The following is a 25,605-nucleotide window of genomic DNA, read 5'->3' on the forward strand; positions in this document are numbered from 1 at the left end:
TTTTCGTCATTCTTGAGTAGAACATGTCTGTTAAAGAATCCTTCAGTTTGATTGGTTAAGTGTGCACCTAACTTTTTCACCTGTTCACTCATCTGAAACTGTCTGGTTTCTCTTGGTCTGATCACATTTCTGGGAACTTCTGGCATAAAATATTGCTGAAATTAAAATGGGAGGGACAAGTCTAACTAAAGACAAATGCCATTGCATTAGCCATTAATCATTTCAGCTTACTGTCGGTTTGGATCCTGTGAATCTAATCATGACTTAATGCATTCTCAATTTTCTCTGCATGTCTGTCAGAATAAATTATTCAGGAAATGAAGAACCACCTTCAGTTCAAGATGCTGTTCTCTAATTGTCTTATTATAATTTTGGATAGAAGTCTGGTAACCTATTATACTTTCAAGACTTCCAAAATAGATTTCTCCAGTAAATTTATTTTAGCAGATGGTTGAAAGAGACACCTTCTACATCTGAAATAGAATTATCAGGTGATTGCCTGGAGGTTTTTAATGTATTTGCTTTACATGAAGTTTATTTTTAGATGATGCTAATGAGCTGAATGGACAATCAGACATCCAAAGTACGGACAGCCACGATTGCTAACGAGTTCTTCTTGCCAACTTTTAATTGACACATGTTGATTGTCCCATTTCCAAATTGAACCATTGGCTGCAACTGCATATCAAACTGTGAATGTTTGGGAAATTAGTCTGAATTTCTCACAGTATATTATTAGTATCCATACTGATGATATTGAGCCAAGCATCTGTGTTTTTGAAGCCTTAATTTCAGTTGATCATTTGACTATCTGCCTCAGCAAAATCAAAGTTCTTTTATTATTGTTATTTTATCTTCCACACACTTTATGTCTCGCACTTCCTGGTGGATTAGATGAAACATAAGAATCAAAGAGGAGGACATTCATCCATTGAGTTTATGCTGACTAAGCTGTCAATAATTAGTATCCAATATTCTTTGAATAAGAAAGGTATAGGCCATATGGTCCCTTAAGCCTATTCTACCACCCAGTATGATCATGGCTGATCAAAGCTTGACTTCAACTCCACCTTCCTGTGCAGTCTCCATTGCTCTTAGTTCAATCCTGATCTGGGTCTCTGTAACTCTTTGGTATATAGGATTTCCAGAAAGTCATTGTTTTCTACGAGAAGGAATTCCCCTTGATCTCCATCTAAAATTAGTGACCTTTATCTTCAGGAGCTAATTCTAGATTATCGCATGAGGAGGAAAAATGCCTTTCAGCAACTAATCTATAAACTATTCTGGGGGGCAGTTTTCTACTTTCTTTATGCCAAATAAGCTGGTAAATATATATAATATATAACTTTTTTGATAGGACTTTGATAGGTTTTGATAGGACTGGAATATTCATCAGTGAAGCCAATAGAGATTTTATCATGCAAGAAGGAGCTTGAATGTTATGGAAAATGCCTTACATAACAAAATGTCTATTAATAAAGGATATTTATTTAGACGGATTTAATTTTGCATGAAGAGGTAGCTTCTATTCAGATTGCTACTGTATTGGCAGTGGTGGTATAGTCCTGCCATTATGTTACACATTTATGTATAAGTGGAGGTTGTCCATTGTGTCTAATGATGACAGAGCCAGTGTCAGGGAGTTTTTAAAGTGAAAAAGAATAAGTAGTGAATGGTTAATCTAGCTCTTAACACACCCATGATGAGCTGCAATGCTTTTGTGCAATCAATGCACAGTTTCAGCTTTGCAGTTGATTGATTAAAATGAATTAAAGTAAGGAATTTTAAACTGAATTAAAGCCTGGTCAGCTGAACAAAACTAGTTATCATGTTTTCCAGAGGCAATAGATAGCGTGAAGTAATTATGCTCAGCTATTTAGTATATAATTACTTCTTAATTGTGATACATGTTTAATATGATTGAAGTTACTATACAGTGGTTAGAGATAATTTTTTTCTTAATACATTTTTAAAATTTGTAACAATTAAAAATCCAGTCCAATGATCAATTGAAGTGATTAGTATACTTTCATTTTAAACCTCAAATCTATCAGCCCGTCCCAATGAGGTTTAAACATGCCATAACATTGAGAAAGAACTTTTGGGGATCTGCTAGTCTTGTTTCAGTCAGTCCAATTGAACTGTTTTGTGGAGTCCCAGAGCACTATACGAAAAGTAATGAATTTCCCTATCTGGCATTTAGCCTTTAACCACTGCCACTAAATATAAAAAATGTATTTAAATCTTTTTTTGAACTTTTCACTGGAATAAATTGACCATCATATCTGCCAACATAACAGATGACTGTGGTTCTAAAAAAATGCATGATTGTCAAATATATTTGGTAACACCCTCAGCGTATGATGTAAATGCAAATTTGTTCTTTCCAGAATTTGTCAATCCTAGAATATCTTAAATAGTGACACTTTTTCCTGAAAGGAAACTTAATCTGTTTATGTCACATAGAAAGAAAAATGTGACTTTTAGGTTGTAAGCGTTCCATGTCAAATAGAGCCAAAGACCTTTCAGTAAACTTAGCCTTAAATATCATTCCTATTTAATCAGAAAAAATCCTGTAGTTCTACCATTCCAGAGAAATTTACTTGGTGGTACTTGCCATGAGTATATTTGCAAAAAAAGAAATGGAAGAAAATAGCAGTTATTCTAAGCAACTGATATAGTTGTGGAAGATACATGATTCTACTTAGAACACACAAAATTATCAATATAACTTTATGTTTTTCTCTTGAACAGCATTTCCTACCTGCACTCCGTTAATGCAGTTCACGTGTAATAATGGAAGATGCATCACAATTAAATGGCGCTGTGATTCAGGTAACAAAAAGGCATTACCAATGGTTCGTCACTAGCTTTATACAATGGAACCTTGAAAAACAAAATTCTTTTTTAATATCTTTTTCTTAAAGACTAAATTTCTCTCAGAAAGGTATTGTTACTTAAGATGGTGTTTCCTTATCAAGAGGACATGCAGCAAATTTTGTACAATAAAAATTTAAAACATTTTATCTTTGATTATATCACTTGTGAAATGGGGAACAAGACAATTTTAAAATGTTTTTGCCTGTACTGCATAGTAATAAATGGTAGTTGTTAAGGGATTGGGGGATACATTGTGAGAACAGATTCCATATAATTGTACAACACTTCAACATGGAAACTGGACCATTAGTCCAAAGCCTCTCTGCCATCACAGTGCCTTGGAGCTTGTCCCATTTTCCTAGTTTGGCATGTATACCATGGAATCTTTCTAATCCATGTAATTATCCAAATAACGTTATAATTGTGCCCACCTCTACCACTTACTCTTGCTGCTTGATCAAGATACCCACCCCCGGTGTGTGGGGACAACTTGCTCTCGAGCCCTCTTTAAATATTCCCCCCCTATATTCCCTATGGTTATTCTTCAGCAGTTTGATCAGGGCACAACTGTGCAAGCACGTGGATGTCAGCCAGTGAGAATAGCAAGAAGAGTTGAAAAGGTGATATCTTTATAGAGCAGGCACAAGAGGAGCGGGCGATGGAGTAGAGGGAGACAGAGTTGGAAGTCTTTGGCTCAACGGGGCTTAGCCGCTAACAGGTTGAGGCCAGGTTATCTATGCAGAATACAGACTGGAAATATGTGTGTTCTGTGCTCGGTGTCAGATGTGGGAAGTCCAGGAGACTTCCAACCTCCCAGACGGCCACATCTGCACCAGGTCATTGAGCTGCAGCTTCTTAGGGACCATGTTAGGGAATTGGAGCTGCAGCTCGATGACCTTCATCTGGTCAGGGAAAGTGAGGAGGTAACAGAGAGGAGCTATAGGCAAGTGGTCACACTGGGGCCGCAGGAGACAGATAAGTGGGTAACAGTCAGGAGAGGAAAGGACAAGGTCAGATACTAGACAGCACCTCTGTGGCTGTCCCCCTTAACAATAAGTACTCCCGTTTGAGTGCTGTTGCCGGCGGGGAGGGTGGAATGACCTGCCTGGGGGAAGCAACAGTGGCCGCGCCTCTGGCACAGAGTCTGGCCCTGTAGCTCAGAAGGGTAGGGAAAGGAAGAGGATGGCAGTGTGATGGGGACTCTATAGGTAGGAGGTCAGCAGGCGATTCTATGGACGCAGGAAAGAAACATGGATGGTAGCTTGCCTCCCAGGTGCCAGGGTCAAGGATGTTGCTGATCGTGTCCACAATATCCTGAAGTGGGAAGATGGACAGCTAAAGGTTGTGGTACATGTTGGTACCAACGACATAGGCAGGAGGTCCTGAAAACAGACTACAGGGAGTTAGGAAAGAAGCTGAGAAGCAGGACCTCAAAGGTGGTAATCTCGGGATTACAGCCTGTGCCACACAACAGTGAGTATAGGAATAGAGTGAGGTGGAAGATAAACACGTGGCTGAGGGATCGGAGCTGGGTGCAGAGATTTGGATTTCTGGATCATTGGGACCTGTTTTGTGGCAGGAGTGACCTGTACAAAAAGGACAGGTTGCACTTGGAACTGAGAGGGACCAATATCCTAGCAGTGAGGTTTGCTAAGTTTGTTGGAACAGTATATCTAGAATTGTTGAGGGATGGGAACTGAACTGAAGAGACAGAGGAAGGGGCGGCTGGCTCACAAATAGAGAAAGTTTGGAGGCAATGTAAGAGCGCGGACAGACAGGTAATAGAGAAGGGATGCACTCAGACTGATAGTTTGAGATGTGTCTATTTTAATGCAAGAAGCATCATGAACAAAGCAGATGAGCTTAGAGCATGGAGCAGTACTTGGCCATTACAGAGACTTGGATGGCTCAGGAGCAGGAAGGGTTATTTAGGGTGCCAGGCTTTAGATGTTTCAGAAAGGACAGGGACGGAGGCAAAAGAGATGGGGGTGTGGCACTGTTGATCAGAGATAGTGTCATGGCTGCAAAAAAGGAGGAAGTCATGGAGGGATTGTCTACTGAGTGTCTGTGGGTGGAAGTTAGGAACAGGAAGGGGTCAATATCTCCATAGAACTCCCAAGAGTAACAGGGACATCGAGAAGCAGATAGGAAGACAGATTCTGGAAAGGTGTAATAACAACAGGGTCATTGTGGAGGGAGATTTTAATTTTCCAAATATTGATTGCCATCTTCTTAGAGCAAGGGTTTTAGATGGGGTGGAGCTTGTTAGGTGTGTTCAGAAAGGGTTCTTGATACAATATGTAGATAAGCCTACAGGAAGAGAGGCTGTACTCTGATCTGGTATTGGGAAATGAACCTGGTCAGGTGTCAAGTCTCTCAGTGGGAGAGCATTTTGGAGATAGTGATCATAATTCTAACTCCTTTACCATATCATTGGAGAGGGATAGGGACAGACAAGTTAGGGAAGTGTTTAATTGGAGTAAGGGGAAATATGAAGCTATCAGGCAGGAACTTGGAAGCATAAATTAGAAACCGATGTTCTCAGAGAAATGTACCACAGAAATGTGGCAAATGTTCAGGGGATATTTGCATGATCTGCGTAGGTACGTTCCAATGAGACATGGAAAGAATGGTAGGGTACAGGAACCATGGTGTACAAAGGCTGTTGAAAATCTAGTCAAGAAGACAAGAAAAGCTTATGAAAGGTTCAAAAAGCTAGGTAATGATAGAGGTCTAGAAAACTATAAGGCTAGCAGGAAGGAGCTTAAGAATGAAATTAGGAAAGCCAGACGGGGACATGAGAAGGCCTTGACAGACAGGATTAAAGAAAACCCCAAAGCACTCTACAAGTATTTGAAGAGCAAGAGCATAAGACGTGAGAGAATAGGATCAATTAAGTATGATAGTGGAAAAATGTGTATGGAACCAGAGGAGATAGCGGAAGTACTTAATGAATACCTTCCTTCAGTATTCACTACGGAAAAGGACCTTGGCGATTGTAGGGATGACTTGCAGTGGACTGAAAAGCTTGGGCATATGGAAATTAAGGAAGAGGATTTGCTGGAGCTCCTGGAAAGCATCAAGTTGGATATGTCTCTGAGACAAGATGAAATATATCCCAGCCTACTGTGAGAGGCGAGGGAGGAGATTGTTGATCCTCTGGCAATGATCTTTGCATCATCAATGGGGATGGGAGAGGTTCCGGAGGATTCGAGCGTTGCAGACATTGTTCCCTTATTCAAGAAAGTGAGTAGAGATAGCCCAGGAAATTATAGACCAGTGAGTCTTACCTCAGTGGTTGATAAATTGATGGAGAAGATCCTGAGAGGCAGGATTTATGAACATTTGGAGAGGCATAATATGATCAGGAAATGCTAACATGGCTTTGTCAAAGGTAGGTTGTGCCTTATGAGCCTGATAGAATTTTTTGAGGATGTGACTCAGCGCATTGATGACAGTAGATGTACTGTATATGGATTTCAGCAAGGCACTTGATAAAGTACCCCATGCAAGGCTTATTGAAAAAGTCAGGAGGCATGGGATACAAGGGGAGTTTGCTTTGTAGATCCAGAATTGGCTAGCCTGCAGAAGGCAAAGTGTTATTGTAGATGGGCATATTCTGCATGGAGGTCGGTGACCACCGGTGTGCCTCAGGGATCTGTTCTGGGACCCCTTCTCTTCATGATTTTTATAAATGGCCTGGATGAGGAAGTAGAGGGATGGGTTAGTAAATTTGCTGATGACACAAAGGTTGCAGGTGTTGTTGATAGTGTGGAGGGCTGTAAGAGCTATAAGTGGGATATCGATAGGATGCAAAACTGGGCTGAGAAGTGGCAGATGGAGTTCAACCCAGATAAGTGTGAGGTGGTTAATTTTGGTAGGTCAAATATGATGGCAGAATATAATATTAATGGTAAGACTCTTGGCAGTGTAGAGGATAAGAGAGATCTTGGGGTCCGAGTCCATAGGACACTCAAAGCTGCTGCGCAGGTTGACTCTGTGGTTAAGAAGGCATACGGTGTGCTGGCCTTCATCAACCGTGGGATTGAACTTAAGAGCCAAAAGGTAATGTTGCAGGTTTTTAGGACCCTGTGCAGACCCCACTTGGAGTATTGTGCTCAGTTCTGGTCACCTCACTACAGGAAGGATGTGGAAACTATAGAAAGGGTGCAGAAGAGGTTTACAAGAATGTTGCCTGGACTGGGTAGCATGCCCTATGAGAATAGGTTGAGTGAACTTGGCCCTTTCTCCTTCGAGTGATGGAGGTTGAATGGTGACCTGATAAAGGTGTATAAGATGATAAGAGGCATTGATTGTGTTGCTAAACAGAGGCTTTTTCCCAGGGCTGAAATGGCTAACACACGAGGGCACAATTTTAAGGTGTTTGGCAATAATTACACAGGAGATGTCAGCGGCACATTTTTGACGTAGAGGGTGGTGAATGCGTGGGATGGGCTGCCGGCGACATTGGTAGAGGTGTATACCATAGGGTCTTTTAAGAGACTCCTGGATAGGTACATGGAACTTAGAAAAACTGAGGTCTATGCGTAACCCTAGGTAATTTCTAAAATAACTACATGTTCGCCATGGCATTGTGAGCCAAAGGGCTTGTATTGTGCTGTAGGTTTTCTATGTTTCTATCTATGTCCCTCATTATTTTGTATGTTTTTAACAAAGTTACCCCTCAGCCTCCTGCGCTCTAGAGGAAACAAGTTCAGTCTGCAGTCTCCCCTAATACCTTTAGCCTTCCAATTTCAGCAGCAACCTTGTGAATGACTGGAATCCCACTAAATGAGATCCTGCTTATAGCTAGTCAACCAGAAATGCAAACAGTACTCCAAAAGCAGTCTCACTAACATCATGTAAAGGAACATGAAAACTCAGCATGTGTACTCTATGCCATGACCGATGAAGGCAAGTATGTTAAACACCTTCTGTTCCAGATTATCTATGTCACCACTTTCAGGGAACTATGTACTTGTACCCTGAGATTTTTCTGTTCTGTAACACTCCCCAGAACCCTATGATTTATTGTACAAGTATTAACCTAGTTTAACTTACCAAAATGCAACATCTCGCTCTTGTCCATGTTAAATTCTATCTGCAATTTCAGTTAACCTCCTTCATTGTCCATTATACCACAAGTTGTGATGTCATCTGATAACTTATTAATCATGCCATCTACATTCTCATCCTAATTGTTAATGTATCTGATAAACAACCCTCAACTACAAACTTTGGTACTACCACCAAGCAAATGTGGTATCTAATTGGCTATTTCACCTCAGCAAGTGATCTAATCTTCTGACCTGCCTACCATGTAATTTCTTGACAAAAGCCTTGCTGAACTACATGTCAATAGATCTACTGCTCTGTCCCCATCAGTGCTCTTCATCACCTCTTAAAAAATCTCATTCAAATTTGTAAGGCATGACTTCCCATCCATAAAGACATATTGCCTATCCAGGCAAGGACCAGTACTTGGCTGGCATTCATTTGTGATTAGAAAATAATGGGTGAATATAATTTTGAAAAGTTCAAAAGGCAGTTTCTGAGTACATAAAGGAGAATTATTTCCTATAATGGGGAAATCAATTGTGAGGTCACATGTGCAAAATTAAAGCCAAACCATTTCAGTGGGAAATAAATGAGCCTTCTACCATTTTACTAGTTGTGAATCCAAATTTGCAATTCACCCTGGATCCCACACTCTTTTATCTTCTAAATCAACCTGTCATGAAGGACCTTATTAAATACCTTACTAAAGTCCATGTTGATACCTTCATCAAGCTCCTTTGTCACCTTCTCAAGAAACTCAATCAACTTGAGAAAGCATGACCAGACCAGCACAAATCCAATCTGATTGTCACTTAGCAGGTTGTGCCTTTCCAAATATGCATAAATTCTATCCCTACCTTTCCTCCCATTGATGTGCTCACTGGCCCATAATTATAATTACCTTGTTTATCCTTGTTTCCTTTTTTGAACAAAAGCACACATTTGCTACTCTCCAGTCCTCTGTGAGCTCACCTGTTACTAGTCAGGACACAACAAACTACGTCAAAGCCCCAGCAACTTCCTCACTTGCCTTTTTCAATTGTTTGGGACACATGCCATCAGGCCCTGAGGACTTATACACATGAATGCATTCAGAAGACAAAGCATTTCTTTCTTACTCTCAAACTGTCCCAGCACATTTGCAAACCCCTCATCCTTGAATATCCTCCTAATCCTTCTCCTTGGTAAATACTGACACAAAGTACTCATTTAGTACCTCAGCCACTTGCTCTGACTCCAAACAGAAATTTCCTTCTCTGTCCTTGAATGGACCAATTCTTTCAACACACAAAAAATGTTGGAGGAACTCAGCAGGCCAGGCAGCATCTATGGAAGAGTACAATTGACATTTTGGGCCAAGACCGTTCAGAAGACTCGAGATGAAGGGCCTTGGCCTGAAACGTTGACTGTACTCCTTTCCATCAATGCTGCCTGGCCTGCTGAGTTCCTCCAGCATTTTGTGTGTGTTCCTTGGATTTCCAGCATCTGCAGATTTTTTCTTGTTTGTGATTGGACCTATTCTTTCTTCAGTTATCCTCTCTTTCTTAATATAAGTAAAATGCCTTGGGATTCTCCTTAATCCTGCTTTCCAAGGACACTTCATGGTTCCTTTGACCTTCCTAATTACTTGCTTGAAAACTTGGTCACTTCCTTACAGGCCGATAGACTGGTCCTGGACTTATTTCATAATTTACTGGCATAATTTACATATTACTATTTAACTATTTATGGTTCTATTACTATTTGTTATTTATGGTGCAACTGTAATGAAAACCAATATCCCCCGGGATCAATGAAGTATGACTATGACTATATTCTATAAGGGCCCATTCTGATTTTGGCCAGCTAAATCCTATGTATGCTTTTCCTTCCTGACAAAATTTAGGACCTCTTGGGCTTCCTTTACCTCACCATCCTTTTCCTTATTACTTATCGGAGCATGCAAGATTCCAAACTCCAATCAGCTGATCTTATAACAACTCCATATGTTAGACCTCGTCTTGCCCAGAAAGAGCTGGTACCAGTCAGTGCCTCTTAACTCCCATCTTATCCTATCCTCTTTTGCCTGCTCCCAATTTACTACCTTCCCGCAAGATCCAATTTTATCCTTACTCATAGGTTTCTTGAAACATAATGGTCACTATTCTCAACATATTCTCCTACAATCAGGTCACTTGGCCTGGCTCATTTCCCCAAAACAATCCCGTTAGGTTTCCTCCTCTAGCTGGGCTCTCCACACACTGTTTCAAGAACCCCATTTGTATGCACAGAAGAAATTATCCCCCATATCACCTTCTTATGTTAAGGAATTTGCAATCAATACTCCGGAAGTTAAAGTTCCCCACTATGACAACTCTGTTGTTTCTGGACCATTCGACAAGTGTCTACCTATCTATTTCTCCACCTCTCAGTGTATATTGCATGTGTGTGGAGGAGTGAGGTGTGGTGGGGGGGGGGGAAGGTGGGGTGTTATAGTATAATCCCATCGAAGTAACTGCATGTTTCTTATTTAAGTGTCCAGCCCAAATCGCCCCATTGACAGCCCCCCAATTTGCTCTCCTCCAGTGTTGCTGTAAAATTCTCTCTTATCAGTAGTGGAATCCCTCGACCTTTCTTACATCCCACCCTTCATGTAAAACATCAAAACTCAGGAACATTGAGCTGTCAGTCCTGTCCCTCATGTAATCAGGCCTCTGTAATAATAACAAAATTGTAATTTCATAAAACTGATCTCGGCTCCAATTCAATCTTCTTACCCATAATAGCATTGAACGATGTATTTCAGCCCATCAGTCACACCGTGTTCTTTAGCCTGCGGCTTGTTGAGTTTCCTTTCAGTCTTACTGATCATACCATGTCTCTTACCCTCAATCCTACTACCTGTTACCTTGCTACTGTGGTTCACATCCCCAGCCTCTCTAGTTCAAATGTTATTACGGGGGTATTACTGGAAAACCAGCCAGCAACGATTATTTGTTTCCCTGCAGTTCAGGTACAGACTGTCTTGTTTGTGCAAGCCCCACCTTCAGTGGAAGAGGACCCAATGATCCATAAGTCTTAAGCCCTTCCTCCTTCTACATCTTCCATAGTTTAATTGCATATTTCTTTGGTCAGTCCATATGAGGTAGATTAAAGTCATTTTTATTGTACTACCCTTCTAAAACTCATTTTCAATTTCCAGTGTGATGCTGTCCCTCATACTATTTGTAGGCGTACCAACCAATCCCATGCATGCTTTCTACTCTCTGGTACTTCTTGACTCCACACTGACTGATCCTACATCTCAGTTTACTGTGCCAATATATTTTCTCACTGTTTTTTCATTTTCATTTTCTACTGGCAACACCTTCTTACCTGTTTTCCCATTTTGCCCGTTCTTCCTAAATATTGAATCACATCTACCTTATAATGATGCTTAGGTTTGTCTTTTTAACACTTTTAGACATGCTCTTTTAGACTTTTAGACAAGATTAGGATGCTCTGGAGGATGAACAAGTGGCTGAGGAACTGGTGTAGGGGGCAGAGTTTCAGATTTCAGGATCATTGGGACCTCTTCTGGGGCAGGTGGGACCTGTATGAGAGAGACGAGTTACACTTAAACTACAAGGGGAGAGATATCCTTTCAGGGAGGTTTGTTAGTGCTATTGCGGAGGCTTTAAACTAGATTTGCAGGGGGATGGGAACCAGAGTGCCAGAGCTGACAGTGCATCTGGGGTGAAAATAAATTATGTTAAAAGTTCAAGCAAAGTCGCAAATAGAAAGGTTGTGAGTGGTGGTAAAAATCTTCTGAGGTGTATATATTTCAATGCTAGGAGTATTGCGGGGAAGGCAAATGAGTTGAGGGCGTGGGTTGACACGTGGAATTATGACGTTATAGCAATTAGTGAAACTTGGCTACAGGAGGGGCAGGACTGGCAGCTTAATATTCCAGGGTTCTGATGTTTCAGATGTGATAGAGGCAGAGGAATGAAAGGTGGGGGGGCAGCATTGATTGTCAGGAAAAATGTTACAGCAGTGCTCAGGCAGGACAGATTAGAGGGCTTGTCTACTGAGTCCTTATGGGTGGAGCTGAGAAACAGGGAAGGTATGGCCACATTAGTGGGGTTGTATTATAAAACACCCAATAGTCAGCGAGAATTGGAGGAGCAAATCTGAAGAGAGATAGCAGGCAACTGCAGGAAACATGAAGTTGTGGTGGAAAGGGATTTTAATTTTCCACATATTGATTGGGACTCCCATACTGTTAGGGGTCTAGATGGGTTAGAGATTGTAAAATGTGTTCAGGAAAGTTTTCTAAATCAATATATAGAAGTACCAACTAGAGTGGATGCAATATTAGATCTTCTATTAGGAAACGAGTTAGGACAAGTGACGGAAGTATGCGTAGGGGAGCACTTTGGTTCCAGTGATCATAACACCATTAGTTTCAACTTGATCATGGATAAACATAGATCTTGTCCTAGGGCTGAGGTTCTAAACTGGAAGAAGGCCAAATTTGAGGAAATGAGAAAGGATCTAAAAAGTGTGGATTGGGATAGGTTGTTCTCTGGCAAGGATGTGATCGGTAAATGGGATGCCTTCAAAGGAGAAATTTTGAGAGTGCACAGCTTGTATGTTCCTGTCAGGATTAAAGGCAAAGTGAATAGGAATAAGGAACTTTGGTTCTCAAGGGATATTGCAACTCTGATAAAGAAGAAGAGAGAGTTGTATGACATGTATGGGAAACAAGGAGTAAATAAGGTGCTTGAGGAGTATAAAAAGTGCAAGAAAATACTTAAGAAGAAAATCAGGAGGGCTAAAAGCAGACATGAGGTTGCCTTGGCAGTCAAAGTGAAGGATAATCCAATGAGCTTTTACAAGTATATTAAGAGTAAAAGGATTGTAAGGGATAAAATTGGTCCTCTTGAAGATCAGGGCAGTCAGCTATGTGTGGAACCAAAAGAAATGGGTGAGGTCTTAAGTGGGTTTTTTTTTGGCATCTGTATTTATGAAGGAAACTGGCATGAAGTCTATGGAATTAAGGGAAACAAGTAGTGAGATCATGGAAACTGTACAGATTGAAAAGGAGGAGGTGCTTGCTATCTCGAGGCAAATTAAAGTGGATAAATCCCCAGGACCTGACAGGGTATTCCCTCGGACCTTGAAGGAGACTAGTGTTGAAATTGCATGGGCCTTGGCAGATATATTTAAAATGTTGGTGTCTACTGGTGAGATGCCGGAGGATTGGAGAATGGCTTATGTTGTTCCGTTGTTTAAAAAAAGATTGTAAATTAATCCGGGAAATTATAGGCTGGTAAGTTTGACGTCAGTAGTGGGTAAGTTTTTGGAGGGAGTACTAAGAGACAGAATCTACAAGCATTTGGATAGACAGGGACTTATTAGGGAGAATCAACACAGCTTTGTGCGTGGTAGGTCATGTTTGACCAATCTATTGGAGTTTTTCAAGCAGGTTACCAGGAATGTGGATGAAGAGAAGGCAGTGGATGTTGTCTGCATGGACTTCAGTAAGGCATTTGACAAGGTCCCGCATGCGAGGTTAGTTAGGAAAATTCAGTCGCTAGGTATACATGGAGAGGTGGTAAATTGGATTAGACATTGGCTCAATGAAAGAAGCCGAAGAGTGGTAGTAGAGGATTGCTTCTCAGAGTGGAGGCCTATGACTAGTGGTGTGTCACAGGGATCAGTGCCGGGTCCATTGTTATTTGTCATCTATATCAATGATCTAGATGATAAAGTGGTAAACTGGATCAGCAAATTTGCTGATGATACAAAGATTGGAGGTGTAGTGGACAGTGAGGAAGGTTTTCAAAGCTTGCAGAGAGATTTGGATCGGTTGGAAAAATGGGCTGAAAAATGGCAGATGGAGTTTAATACAGACAAGTGTGAGGTATTGCACTTTGGCAGGACAAACCAAGGTAGAACATACAGGGTAAATGGTAAGGCACTGAGGAGTGCAGTAGAACAGAGGCATCTGGGAATACAGATACAAAATTCCCTAAAAGTGGCGTCACAGGTAGATAGGCTCATAAAGAGAGCTTTTGGTACATTGGCCTTTATTAATCAAAGTATTGAGTATAAGAGCTGGAATGTTATGATGAGGTTGTATAAGGCATTGTTGAGGCCGAATCTGGAGTATTGTGTTCAGTTTTGGTCACCAAATTACAGGAAGGATATTAACAAGGTTGAAAGAGTGCAGAGAAGGTTTACAAGGATGTTTCCGAGACTTGAAAAACCCAGTTACAGAGAAAGGTTGAATAGGTTAGGACTTTATTCCCTGGAGCGTAGAAGAATGAGGGGAGATTTGATAGAGGTATATAAAATTATGATGGGTATAGATAGGGTGAATGCAAGCAGGCTTTTTCCACTGAGGCAAGGGAAGAAAAAAAACTAGAGGACATGGGTTAAGGGTGAAGGGGAAAAAGTTTATAGGGAACATTAGGGGGGGCTTCTTCACACAGAGAGTGGTGGGAGTGTGGAATGAGCTGCCAGACAAGGTGGTAAATAAGGGTTCTTTTTTAACAATTAAGAATAAATTGGACAGATACATGGATGGGAGGTGTATGGAGGGATATGGTCCGTGTGCAGGTCAGTGGGACTAGGTAGAAAATGGTTCAGCACAGCCAAGAAGGGCCAAAAGGCCTGTTTTTGTGCTGTAGTTTTTCTATGGTTTCTATGGATTCTATGCTAACATGTCAACAGTTTTTATATTATGCTTGATTTATCTTATCACCAATGTTTTTCTTACTTTGACCCTGTTGTTAGTACAATCTTTTGCTATTATGCTCTGTCTGTCACTATAGAATTTGTGTATCTGTATCCCATTTGGGTGGTGAGGTGAAGATACGTCTCTGCCAAAGGAGATGTAAGGCAATACTTCCCTCTACTAGCCTGCAGGCCACCCTTGGGCGAGGTATGGCACCTGCTTAACCGCGCCACCTCCCTGCCTCTTCCGGATCAGAGTCATGTGAAGCCATGGGAACAGATGGAGGATGGTCATATGAACAGCTGGTGCATATCACAAGTCCTGGTTATGCAACCACTGACAATCTCTGAAAACTGTTGATAAAGGCTGGGGTCACCCATCTTGTAAAGATACTGCCCAGGAGAAAGCAATAGCAAACCACTCCTAGAGAAAAAATTGCCAAGAACTGTCATAGTTATGGATAGACCATGATCTCCCACGTCATACACGGCATGTGATGATGATAATGATGATGGGCCCCATTCAGTTTTCTGAGTTCCCTCTGTTTTTCTCTTTAATATTCTGGATTTCTCTCCTCCATAACCTTCCACTCTAACCACAGTACTAGAACCATTATTGTGATCACATTTTTCTCTCATTTCTGTCCCTCTTCTGTCTCTCTTTCCCCCTCCCCCATCATAACATGATTCAGATAGGGTCAATCTCAACAAAACAGTTCTCTCCATCTCTCGTAATGAAGCTACTTCCTCTCAAATTAAAAACTATTTCTCTATTACACCTACACCAATTCCCCAGATGTTGTAAATCTGTGCAAATTTGCCTATAGCACAGACAATAATCTAGTATTTATTACCTTTGCTGAATTGCTCTTTAATTTCTTCCCTAGCTGCTCAAACTCTCAACAGTACACTATTCATATCTTGTGTTTTTAGTACCTATGTGGACCATAGTGGTATCCTTGCCCACCCATTCTGTTATCCGGTCCATACAAGATGTCACCCAGCCTATCACAGGGTAAATTATATAACCTTTGAGACACTTGATCCTGGTTGCAAAGGATAGTATGGATGCCCCTGACAATATTTTTATCTACTACAGCTAATTTCCTTTCTGGTCATATTCAGTTCTGGTCACCTCACTACGTGAAGTATATGGATACTATAGAGAGAGTGCAGAGGAGATTTACAAGGATGTTGCCTGGATTGGAGAGCATGCCTTATGAGAATAGTTTGAGTGAACTTGGTCTTTTCTCCTTGGAGTGACAGACAATGAGAGGTGACCAGATAGAGGTACATAAGATGATGAGAGGCATTGATCGTGTGCATAGCCAGAGGCTTTTTCCCGCGGCTGAAGTGGCTAACACAAGGGAGCATACTTTAAAGGTGCTTGGAAATAGGTATAAGGGGGATGTCAGAGTTAAGTTTTCCAGAGAGAGAGTGATGGGTGCATGGAATACACTGCCAGCAATGGTGGTAGAGGCTGGATAACATAGGGTCTTTTAAGAGACTCTTAGATAGGTACATAGAGCTTAGAAAAATAGAGGACTATGCACTACGGAAATCCTAGGCAGTTTCTAGAGTAGGTTACATGGTTGGCACAACATTGTGGACTGAAGGGCCTGTAACGTGCTGTAAATTTCTATGTTTCTATGTTTCACTCTCCCAACTTTAATGAGGAGACAGCCATTATCTTTTCTCCCCAATGTCTAATGCCAGAGGGCGTGCATTTCAGGTGAGAGGGGATAAGTTCAAAGGGGACGTGTGGGGCAAATATTTTGTACAGTGAGTGGTGCAGGCCAGGGATGATGGTGGAGGCATATATGATTGAGGCATTCAAAAAGTCCTGAGACAGGCACATGAACGTGCAGGAAATGGAATGGTATGGACATTGTGTAGATAGGCATTAGTTTAGTTGAGCTTTTAGTCCAGCACAACTTTGTGAGGTGAAGAGCCTTTTCCTAAGATTTTCTGTTCTATGGTCTAATGCTTTCCTGTTCTCAGTTGCCTTCATTATTTGCATTTGCGTCACAGTAGCACAGGTTAGTGTAATACTGTTAAAGTGCCAGGGACTCGGCTTCACATCTGCCATTATCTGTACGGAGTTAGTATTTTCTCCCCATTATCGTGTGAGTTTGCACCGTGTGCTCTGGTTTCCTCCCATATTCCAAAGGCATACAGGTTAGTTGGGTAATTAGTCACCTCGGTGCAACTGGGCAATGTCGGCATGTTGGGTCAGAGCAGCATGTTACCATACTTTAGGAAGGTGCAGGCTGATAGTTCCTCTCTGCATATAAATGGCTCCTCTATGGAGAGAATTCGAAGCATCAAGTTTCTGGGAGCACACATAATGGACAACCTTACCTGGTCTCTCAGCACCACCTCTTAAGTCAAAAAAGTACAGGAGCATCTCCGATTCCTGAGGAGATTGAAACTAAAGAGGCTCCCCCTCCCTTCCCCTATTCTAACCAATGTTAACAGGAGCACCACTGAGATTGTCCTGCCCAGCTGCACCACCTTCTGGTTTGGGAATTGCAAAGGCATTTGCCCACAAGAACCTACAAACGATTGAGGCCTGCTAAGAGGATTATTGGGTTCTCTCTTTCACCCATCTGATATACTTATCAGGAGTACTGCATAAGCAGTGCCCTCAGCATTGTCAATGATCACTTCCATCCTCCATCAATCTCGTTGACCCCCTCAGGAAGGACGTATTGTAGCATTAAAGTATAACTAGGCTGGGAAACAGCTTCTTCCCCCAGGACTACTGAAGTCCCTGCAACCAACCAGTTCTCTCCACATACAGTATAAAGTGCCAGTAGTGTTATACTGTTACACTGCTTATTTTTTAACTTGTAAATGTACCTTATTATTTGTTAATTTATTTGTTTGACAATATTACTTCATGTGTTTTATGTGTGTTCTGCGCCTTGGTCCGGAGGAGCATTGTTTCGTTTGGTAGTATGTATGTATACAGTTGAGATGACAACAGACTTGAACTTGAACCTATCATCTCTAAATAGGTACAGAAATAAATATTCTCCTAAGTCTCACACTGCTATCATACTGTCTTCCCTGCCCATACCTGGCGCTCACTCACAGCCTCCCTGATCACTGTCAGTTCTAAAGTATTTATTCCAGGCAGTGAAGCTGTCTCCTGAACCAAAATGCCCAATTAATGTTTCCTTTCCCCGTTGCTTCACACACTTAAAGCTCACTGTAGCTCCTCAACACATCTAAACTAATTTCTTCTGTCCATATCCTTCACTATTCTGCAAATTCATGTACCTTTCTAAAAACGTCTTGAACAGCTTTACACTTTTATCATATTTGCCTCCAACTCCACCCCAGGCAGCACATCCCGGCAAACGCTACTCTCTCTGCATAAAAATTAAAAAAAAATCCATGTCCCACATATTTCCTTTGATTGTCCCAGATGCATGGCCTCTGGTGTTAGAAAGTATAACCCTGGAAAAGAAGTTACTGACTACCTACTTTATCTTTGCTTTTATAATCTTATACACTTCCAACAGATCTCCCTTCAGCCTCTGCTGCTCCAGAGAAAACAACCCAAGACTGTCCATTTTCTCCAAGCAGCACATGCCCTCTAATCTAGTTAAAGTTAAAAGTAAATTTACTGTCCAAGTACGTAAATGTTATCATACACAACCCTGATACTGAGTTTAGCAGGCACTCACAGGAAAATATAGAAATAGAATGAATTTTATGAAAAGCCATATATGAACAGACAAAGACAAGAAGCACCAATGTGCGGAAGAAGACAGGCTGTGCAAATAACAATTACTGAGAACATGGGTAGTAAAGAGTCATTGAAAGTGAGTCTTTCGGTTATAGAATCAGTTCAGTATACTGGTGAATGAAGTTATCCACATTTATTCAGGACCCTGATGGTTGTAGGGTAATAACTTCTCCTGAGCTGATGGATTGAGACCTAAGGCTTTTAAACCTCCTGCTCTGATGGAAGTAGCAAGAAAAGGCATAACCTAAATGGTACGGTTCTTTGATGATGGATGCTGCTATTTTCCTGGCAGTGATTCTTGTAAGTGTGCTCAGCTGTGGGGAGGGCTTTGCCTGTCATGAACTGGGCTGTATCCATCACTTTCTGTAGCCTTTTCCATTCTTGGACATTGATGTTTCCAGGAACACCATGTGTTACAAGGTCCCTTTTAATGCAAGAGCAACACATTTCCTATCCCGTCATCTCATAGTTTTAGATTAATTTGGATTGTAGGTTTTCATACTATGGGTATTTTTGGAGCATTTTCATGTTTAAATTACATAGTTAATTAATTCTACAAGATATTACATCAGAGGTGAGATTTTATCCATATCAGCACTGCCCCAAGCTTTCTTTATCATCAGACTAAAACAATCAACCACTCTATCATCACTCTGGTTTTTGTTATAATTCTCCATTGTTTTATTTTTCAAAGATGTGCAACGATATACCAAATAAACAGAAACCAGTTTCACATTTATAATCCGACTGTAGCATCCAGGTGAGTTTTTGCTGCAGCTCTATCCTGATATCCACTGCATTTCTTGCTGCTGATCCAAAAAAGAAGAGGTTTTGAAATATAAAGATACAGCAAAAAAAAACCTTAATCATTTGGATTCTGCTTGGAAATTTTAGTACCCTGACAGCTTACATTATCACATACTCTCTTCTCACTGCTGCCATCTGGAAGAAGTACAGGAGCTCCAGGACGCACAGCACCAGGTTCAGGAATAGTCAACCATCAGGCCCTTGAACCAACGGGATAACTTCTCTCAGCTTCACTTGTCCCATCATTGAAATGTTGCCAAAACCCATGGACTCACTTTCAAGTTCTCTTCATCTCACTTTCTTGATTTTTATTGTTTATTATTTATTATTATTATTTCTTTCTTTTTGTATTTGCACACTTTGTCATCTTTTGCATGCTGGTAAAATGCCCAAGTTGGTGCGATCTTTCATTGAGTCTATTATAGTTATGATTGTATTATGGATTTGTTGAGTATGTCTGTAAGAAAATGAACCTCAGGGTTGAATATGGTGATATATATGTACTTTGGTAATAAAGTTACTTTGAACTTTGAACAGTCCAAGAGGTTATACATTTGAACCTCAGCTGAGTTACTCAATCATATTTGGACATCCACTATATTTTTAGAAATCCCACAAAGATCCTAAATTATAAAACATTGCTGATAGTACGTAACGTCAGCATCAGATACAATCAAATATTTTGCTAACACTACATTTCTATTAGAGTTTAAATTAACCTGGACAAGTTTGGAGTATGTTTGTTTCTGTGAAACCTCTGTCGGATTTTTAAAAAACACTCTACAATCAATGTTTTAGGCTTTTTGTATGTGATGTTTTAATTATGTTGTTTTTGTTACAGATGATGACTGTGGGGATGGTAGTGATGAGGCAGGCTGTTCTCCTTCCTGTTCTGACGCACAGTTCAAATGTGACAATCGCCGTTGTGTTCCTGAGCACTGGACCTGTGATGGAGATAATGACTGCGGTGATTTCAGTGATGAAACCAATGCTAACTGTTCTGAACCAGGTCTGTGCCTGTGTAGCAAGGATTTTATATTTCAAAAGCTGCGTTATCTGGAGAAGTACTGAAATATGCAAACATATTCATTGTAGTCATGTTATTTTCCATCTCCAAAGTTGCTGTACTATATTTCATTTGAGATGCACTGGGAAAAAAAAAGATAATGTTAGCAACAAAAGCAACACAAATAGATTTTTTTACTTGCATATATGCTTAGGTATTTTGCAAGATATTTTTTGGAATATCAAAGTATTGGTGGCATACAGTATATTCCTGCTTTAAAATCATTTGGCTCATTCTAGATACATATGTAAATATATAATTCTGTACCATTAATACAAGCATTTATGTATAAAAAGTTGTCACAATGAAACATTGAATCAGCTCCAGTGCTTGACTAATTACAGGGGTCTGGATCTTGTCTTCAAAAATGCCCAAGGGTATAAATAATACAATGTAAACCATCCCATTTAACTTCAATGTGATTGCAAACATCAGAATGGAGATGAAGGTTTTTTTTTTTGCAACACACCAGCTACTAAGTATGCCATATGAAATCTTATTCAAATCAGCTTTTGATATATCCCTCCAGCTTGGATTAAATGCAGGAAAGAACAAATGATATTTATTCCATTTGAAAGTCATTTTATGTCCTCTTTCACCAGATCAACTTCCATAATATTGTACACATGGAAAGGTACAATTTCTAACGAACACAATGCATCCTTTCAAAAATTACAATAATTCCAGCATTTGTATGATGAACTCATGCCAGTACCCATGCTTATATTCAGTGTTTCAGCAAAATGTATAAGCCGAATACTTCTACATTTTATACAATGAATGAAAACATTAATAACTTAGGAATGCTGAACTTGCAAATGACCAAAAGGTTTTCTTATATTATCTAATTTTCTATTCATCCTAAACGTCCAAAATAGAGAAGAAATTATGATTAAAAAAATTAGACGTAATACCATATCTGGTTGTACAGATAACTTACAAACTGATTCTCAACACTATCTTGGCATTGTTCCTGGCCTAAATATATTAATATTGTAAAATGCATTCGGTACCATGTGCAGAGACATTTAAAAAATGTTGAACAATGTAGCACAGAAACAGGTCATCTGGCCCATGATGTCTTTGCCAGTCATGATACCGGATGTAACTAAGCCCATCTGTCTAAATCCTACCATATTCTCTTCATGTTCAAGTATCTAAATGCCTCTTAAACACAATGGTCATTCTGCTTCCAACGTGACCACTAGCAGTCCGTTTCAGACACTCAGGACTCTCTGTTGGACCAACATGTTGATCCTTGGCCTCCTCTTGTGCCAGGATGAGGCCACCCTCAGGGTGGACAAGCAACTCCTTATATTCTGTATGGGTACCCTCCAACCTGATGGCATGGATAACAACTTCTTCATTCAGTGAACAAATTCCCTCCTCCATTCCTCTGTTCCCCATTCTGACCTTTCACTTCTTCTCACCTGCCTATTACTTTCCCCTAGGTTACCTCCTCCTTTCCTTTCTTCTCTCTCCTCTCCTGGCAGATTCTTTCTTTTCCACCCCTTGACCTTTCCCACCCTCCTAGCTTCACCTATCACCTTCCAGCTAGGCTCTTCCCCCTCCCCACCCTTTTCATTCTGGCACCTTCCCTCTTCCTTTGCAGTCCTGATGAAGGGTCTCAGTCCAAAACATTGACTGTTTACTCACTTCCATAGATGCTGCCTGACCTGCTGGGTTCCTCCACCATTTTATTTGTGTTGCTGTGGAAATAAAAATTTGTCCTACATATTTCACTTAAACTTTCTCCCTCTCAACTTAAACATTTGCTCTCTCAGGTTTGACATTTCTAGCCAGGGAAAGGGATTTAATCTACTCTATCTATTTCCCTCATGCACTTTGAACTTTGAACTTTGAGCATCCAGCACCCCAGCGAAAACAATCCAAATCTATCCATCCTCCTCTGATAGCTAATATACTCTCATCCATTTAACTGTGTAATGTCTTACCTCTCAGACCACACTGCATTATCTCAGTTATTATCACAACTTACTTCTACTTTGGCCACAGCCAATAAAAAGCAGTTAAAACACGTCTGTATAAATTGGGTTTTGTTTCCTTCCAGAATTATTTAAACACTACCCTGGGAATTTTAAAGCAGATTTTGAGTTTGGTACCTTAGTGTAAAATTGGTGTCACAGGTTAGTCATCCATTATAAAAAAAAGCACTTAGTATTCTTTTCCTTTCAAATCGAAGATAATAATAAACAGGTAGTTTTATTTAACACACAGCAAAATCTCAATGCCAGGTTTAATGCTTGGCCAGCCAAATGAAAATATCTGATATCATGCCTGAATATTAAAAATTCATTCTGGAGTGCTTGAAAATTTCTTAATAGTCATCAAAATATAAAGAGTCAATTCTTTATAAAACATAATCTAAGAATTAGTTCAGAAAGTCATACTTTGCTGGATATAATAACTCAAAAATTAAGCTTATTTAAATAAAAATACAGTATATTTGAAATATTTTATTTACAATGCTGAAGATTTTATTTTCAATTAAATAGCTGAATAGCATTTTGGGAACCAGCTGGTTGAATAAAAAATTCTTAGTCCTCTTTCAGAAGTACTGACAAATTTTATGTTGGTGAAGCTTTGCTGTGAATAATAGGAGAGCCGGTATACACACAATCTGCAAAATATTACAGAATAATTCTTCATTTTCCTGGATCCATTGACCAGAAAGTTGTATGAAAGTGAAATGAATTTCAAGAAGACTCATGCATGGGTGAACTCGTCGAAGGTTATGTTGTTTGTTATGTTTGCACAGAACAAGACAATCTTGCTGAATCCAGTGAGTTGTTCTGCTTAATTAGTTTCCTTGCTTTGTTCAGTCATTGATGGGGGTTATTTGAGACATAATGATGCAGCTGGCGTCAAAACTTCAAACTATATTTGAACCACTTTTTATCCAAATTTCTTTCTAATAGCCTGAGAAATGAGTCTATAGGGTACTAATAAAAGCCATAAAGAAGCGTTCTGTTGTTCCAAAATACAACTTAAAAAAAAACGTGTTAATAGACAAAAGTGTTTAAGAATTATGAAGCCAATATAACTACTTATATATGCCTTGAGAAATATAAGAATACTTGCTTTTAGAACTATTCACAGTTTCCTTGTAGTCCATTGAGGTATTCCTCCAAATTGCAAGTTAGTTATTTCAGCAAAAGGTTTAACGCATAATCACAGAAACACCAGCACAGAGGGAGGCTTTGCAACCTTTCATGCCCCTGCTGAGTTGTCATTCCTGCACAAGCATTCTCCCTTTTATTCTGTAATCCAATTACTCCTCCGCACCCCTGGTCTCCACCTAAATCCCATTGATGGAATCAACTTGCACCACCTTTTCAGATGGAGCAGTTCTGAAAATCCTGAGTGGAAAAGCTAACTTCTCCTTTCTCCAACAGCTACGTTTGTTGAGGATATCGAACTCTCGGCCATTAGCTTGGACACAGTGACCAGATTGAATTATTTTTTTCTGCAGCTATCCTCTCAAAACTCATATCCTTCTGAAAATCTTTACAAGCGCATCTCCAAGTTGTAAATAGAATGTTCATAGCCACATTGGCTTCTCTCATTAAGTAAAAGTTGTCAACCATCATGACACCTCTTGAAATTTTCCAAGCTCTTGACCTGACATCAGAGTTGTCCGCAGAAATCCAGCTGAGGTTTCAATGGTATTCAGTGGTAAAGTTCTAGAATAACCTGTTTGGATAAGTGTAAACATATGAGCATTTACGTATATGATGTGCCAAAGGGCCTGTTTCTGCACTATACACCTCTGTAGCACTCTAACTGTATGTGTTGTGTTCTTCCTTCTTTAAACCCAAGATGCCATATGCTTTTTCAGACACCAGGGCCTCCTCTGCTACCTTTTAAAATTTCAAGTACATGGACTCAAATTTCTTTGTTATGTTTCATAATATGTTATACATATCAGGAATAGTGTTTTAATTCAGTACTTCCTAATTTTGGGTGCTATGGAACCCTTTGCACTTGTAAATGATATATTTGTGTATTTATTTGATAAGTCAACCCAGACTAGATAGGAATGTTATTGTTATTTCATATGTAGCAGGTGACCAATAGAAATATCCTAACAACGTAATTGATGAACTCAGAAATCACAGATGGTTAATTTTATGCCATCAGTGCCATTTGCCATTGACACTGCTTCCTAGTCACAATGGGCGAATATCCATTACAGCAGATGAAATCCCAGTTTTGACCACAGCACCAATTTCAATTAAAAGGTAGATCCATCAGATGGTTGATGTTTGAGGTTTTTTTTCTAGTGATGTAATTGTATTTTCTGTATCTAGAATTTCTTTTGGTTGTTTTAAGTTGAGGATTATTCAAGGAGCATTGCAGCAGGTGCTGAAATTGGGACTCTACATAACTTCATTAACAGGGTTTTCCTTTGAAAATGACTGGGAGAGTAGAATCAGAATCAGGTTTATTATCGCTGATGTATGTCATGAAATCTGTTTTGTGGTAATACTACAGTGCAAGACATTAAACAGTTACTGTAAGTTACGATGAGAATAAATTAAAAAATGGTATAAAAGAGACAGAGGGTATGTGGAGCGGGGCAAGATGTCGGAAGAGTAACAAGGAAGAGCAGGAAGGAAATGCTCTCAGCTAAATGCCTGAAGCAATTCTCAATCTGAACCTCATTAAGGAATGAGATATCTGTTCTTGCATAAGGATGTCATTAGCAAAATGTGCCATCTGGTACAGCAGCAAACGTGATTTCTATCTTTATTTGTTCATGAAATGAAGGTGTCACTGATATGACCAGCATCATTGTTTCTCCCTACATCCAGCTCTAAATTATCATGGAAATTGCAGGACTCAAATGTAAACTTAAGAAGACACCACTGCTTATAACAACAACGTCCACACAGAGTTAACATGGCCAGCTTTATATTCTTCGTACCAATTAATTGTTGGGTTCTATTTTCTTCATAAACCTTCTACATGGTGCTTTGTTAAATGTCTTTTGTAAAACCATGTGAACTGCTGAATCTTGATCAGGCATTCCTATAGTATCTGCTTCCATCTCTTCCTCTGACATCGTGCTTCAGGCACCTGCACTCTCTGTATAAAGAAAACTTGTTATGTAAATCTCTTCTAAATATTCTCTCTCTCACCTTTAAACCCATGCCTTCTAGTATTGAACACTGGAAAGAATAGGCTCTGACTATCTACCGTGACTATGCCATCAGTTTGCCCTTTAGCCTCCAACACTTATGAGAACTGTCCAATCTCTTCATTTGGCTAATAACCTCTTATATGGCATTCTGGGAATAATCCTGCATCCTCT

At 40.0% G+C, this 25,605-nt stretch overlaps 1 protein-coding gene across 3 annotated transcripts in view; it reads left to right on the forward strand.

Moving 5' to 3' along the window:
- LOC134346855 (low-density lipoprotein receptor-related protein 1-like) overlaps positions 1-25,605 on the forward strand; it is a 2,119,020-nt gene that overhangs the window by 1,359,688 nt on the left and 733,727 nt on the right. For all 3 annotated transcript variants that reach the window (XM_063048628.1, XM_063048629.1, XM_063048630.1), the window contains 2 exons: positions 2,755-2,835; positions 20,046-20,213. In XM_063048628.1, the coding sequence (XP_062904698.1) occupies positions 2,755-2,835; positions 20,046-20,213 (249 nt within the window). The remainder of the gene's footprint in view (positions 1-2,754; positions 2,836-20,045; positions 20,214-25,605) is intronic.

This window comes from Mobula hypostoma, chromosome 5, assembly GCF_963921235.1.
Source record: "Mobula hypostoma chromosome 5, sMobHyp1.1, whole genome shotgun sequence".
NCBI classification, from domain to species: Eukaryota; Metazoa; Chordata; class Chondrichthyes; order Myliobatiformes; family Myliobatidae; genus Mobula; species Mobula hypostoma.